Source organism: Microtus ochrogaster, chromosome 6, assembly GCF_000317375.1.
Source record: "Microtus ochrogaster isolate Prairie Vole_2 chromosome 6, MicOch1.0, whole genome shotgun sequence".
Lineage (NCBI taxonomy): Eukaryota > Metazoa > Chordata > Mammalia > Rodentia > Cricetidae > Microtus > Microtus ochrogaster.
In genome coordinates, this window is record NC_022013.1 from 77,392,738 (window position 1) to 77,395,378 (window position 2,641).

The following is a 2,641-nucleotide window of genomic DNA, read 5'->3' on the forward strand; positions in this document are numbered from 1 at the left end:
CCTCCGGCCTCCTCCATGGTCCTCACCTCCGGCCTCTTCCATGGTCCTCACCTCCGGCCTCTTCCATGGTCCTCACCTCCGGCCTCTTGGCAGGCAGACAAGGACGGCAGGACCAGGAGAGGAACCCCACGCCTAAGCCCTGCAAGCTGTGCATATGAAGTGCAGAGACAGAATTCTTTTGCAGCAATGGTGTGTTTATTTACTCTTAGCCTTGCTACAAAGTACACTCGGTTGTGGCACAGAATGTGGGGAGCACAGAACTGAATGAAAACGCAGTGACGGTCCCTTACAGCCCACTGCCCAGATAGCAACGCAGAGTTGTAGTTCCAGCGAGGAGTAGCACCGTGGATGCTGTGCAGGCAGGCAGGGACACCCAGGCAGGCACAGCCCCGACCAAGGACACCACAAAGCAGTCTCCCAGTTAACATCAGCTTTATTCAGATGCAGGGCACCCAGAGGCTTCCATGGGACATTTAACCCCGTCCCCCCACCTCAACCTAGAACAGCCCTTTGTAGCTAGACATCAGAACTCATCCTTTATGTCGAAATGGGGCTGGTCTTCAGGCTTGAAGTCCAGGTTGGGGCTGCCATCCTCATTGAGGATGCGGCGCGCTGTGTAGCCAACAATGGGGTATTTGGCCTTGTACACCCTGGTGAAGACGTCGTCTAGGGCCTCCAGTTCCTTGGCTGTGAGACCCGTCTGGGGGAAAGAAATGGGAGAGGGACGTGAGCAAATTGCATTTGGCCACAGTGTATCTGACACTGTCCTCTCTCTGCCCTGCCTTACCTGCCCCAAGCCCCAAATGCAAGAGAAAAACACACTTAAAAAAAAATTTAGGAGCGAGCAAGAACATAGTCCTCACCATCACAGATTCTGTAGTTGTGTTTTTTGCATTTGGGGAATTGCTGGGGTCTGCACATCTGTGCTGCAGCGAATGAGGCTCACCCCGGAAACCACCTTTGTGTTCACGATGCCCCCACTTGCCAGAAATATGTGGAAAAACCATCTTAGATCAAGTAACGGACAATGGACTTTTAAAATATTTGTACAGAGGTTAAGTGAGCGTGTTTACAGGATGGGGGTACAGCATGTGTGTGCAGGGGGTGAACACAACATATATGTGTGTGCAGAGGTGAGTGCAGCATGTGTGTGCAGGGGTGAGTGCAGCATGTGTGTGCAGGGGTGAGTGCAGCATTGTGTGCAGGGGTGAACAGAGTGTGTACAGGGTGCAGATGCAAAATGTCTGTACAGAGGTGGAGTACCAGGTGTGTGTGCAGGGGAAGAACGCAGGGGAAGAACGCAGGAGAGCAATGGCTTCATCAGCTGACAGAGGAATTATCACCCACAGGACACCCAGTCTTGGGTGGGTGGCTCTATAACCGGTGTCTACCTCTGTACTATTACACATGTGAGTACGCCGTCTGCTGTAATTTGGATGGGGAGTGTCACTTTATGAAAGGTCCCCTCAATGGTTTGGTCTCCAGGGTGGAGCTGGGAGGTGATGGAGCCTTTAAGGGGCGGGGCCTAGCGAGTGGCACATACATTGAGAGTTTGCCCTCCACAGGAATTGTGGGACACTGGCCACTTACCCGTCCTCTTCTGCTTCCTCTGCTACATGCCCTAGCCATGACGTGGCTATAACCAGCCCCATTTTAAGAAATGCTATTTCCTTCTACACAAACCACGAGTGTGGAGGGTACCCTGTTTCTCCCTAGTTCATCCTAAGCTACAGCAGCTCCCGAGACTGGGATTCGGAGGTGGATATAGATGGGGTACAGATCACAGGGGTACCGAGCTGCTGGGCAGGCTGGGGACACACAGTGAAGTCTGCCAGGTTGGACAAGTCCACACAGAGTTTGGACTTAAGTCTGTAAGCGGAAATGAGCCATGGGAGCTCTGAAGTACGGGTGACCCAGTAAGATGATGAATTTTAAGAAAGTATTTGGCCACCATGCAACATAGGCTAGTTAGTGGGCTTTTTGGATGTTTTGGGGGCTAAGGGTCTTGTCCAGTGGCAGAGCACTTGCCTAACATGTGGGGGGCCTGGGTTCAAATCCAAAGAAATAAAACAATTTTGTTTAACTGAGAGACTTAAACAAAAAACCAAAATCAGGGGCTGGAGAAATGACTCAGCGGTGGTTAAGAGCATTGGCTGTTCATCCAGAGGCCCTGGGTTCAATTCCCAGCACCCACATGGCAGCTCACAGCTGTCTGCTCCAGTTCCAGGGGATCTGACTCCCTCACACAGACATGCATGCAGGGAAAACACCAATACACAGAAAATATAAGTAAACACATTTTAAAAAATTAGCTGGGCTTAGTGGTGTCAATCTTTAATCTCAACTGTTGGGAGGCAGAGGCAGTCTGGTGAGTTTGAGGCCAGCCTGGTCTACATAGAAAGTTGCAGCCCAGACAGGTCTACACAGTGAGACCCCATCTCAAGAAAACAACAAACAAAGGCCAAGAACGAAGCCCACGCATGGGAGCAGAGCAGAGCACTCTGACAAGCGCTCCTCAGCTCATCAGCTTACAGTGTCGTGAGTGAGGTCCGCAGGATCCAGTGACATCTTGGCCACTCCTCTGGTGGAGTCTTTCCCGGTCAAGGCATTGTAGGGGGCTCCTCGCCCATAAAACTCTGCA

At 51.6% G+C, this 2,641-nt stretch overlaps 1 protein-coding gene across 1 annotated transcript in view; it reads right to left on the reverse strand.

Annotated features, from left to right (window-relative positions):
* Nucleotides 1–421: 421 nt before the first annotated feature.
* Nucleotides 422–2,641, reverse strand: part of Nenf (neudesin neurotrophic factor) — an 8,937-nt gene continuing 6,717 nt past the window's right edge. Inside the window, exons 3-4 of the mRNA XM_005348880.3 lie at nucleotides 2,533–2,636; nucleotides 422–700 (exon numbers count right to left, since the gene is read on the reverse strand). Of these exons, the coding sequence (XP_005348937.1) occupies nucleotides 524–700; nucleotides 2,533–2,636 (281 nt within the window). The 3' untranslated portion in view covers nucleotides 422–523. The remainder of the gene's footprint in view (nucleotides 701–2,532; nucleotides 2,637–2,641) is intronic.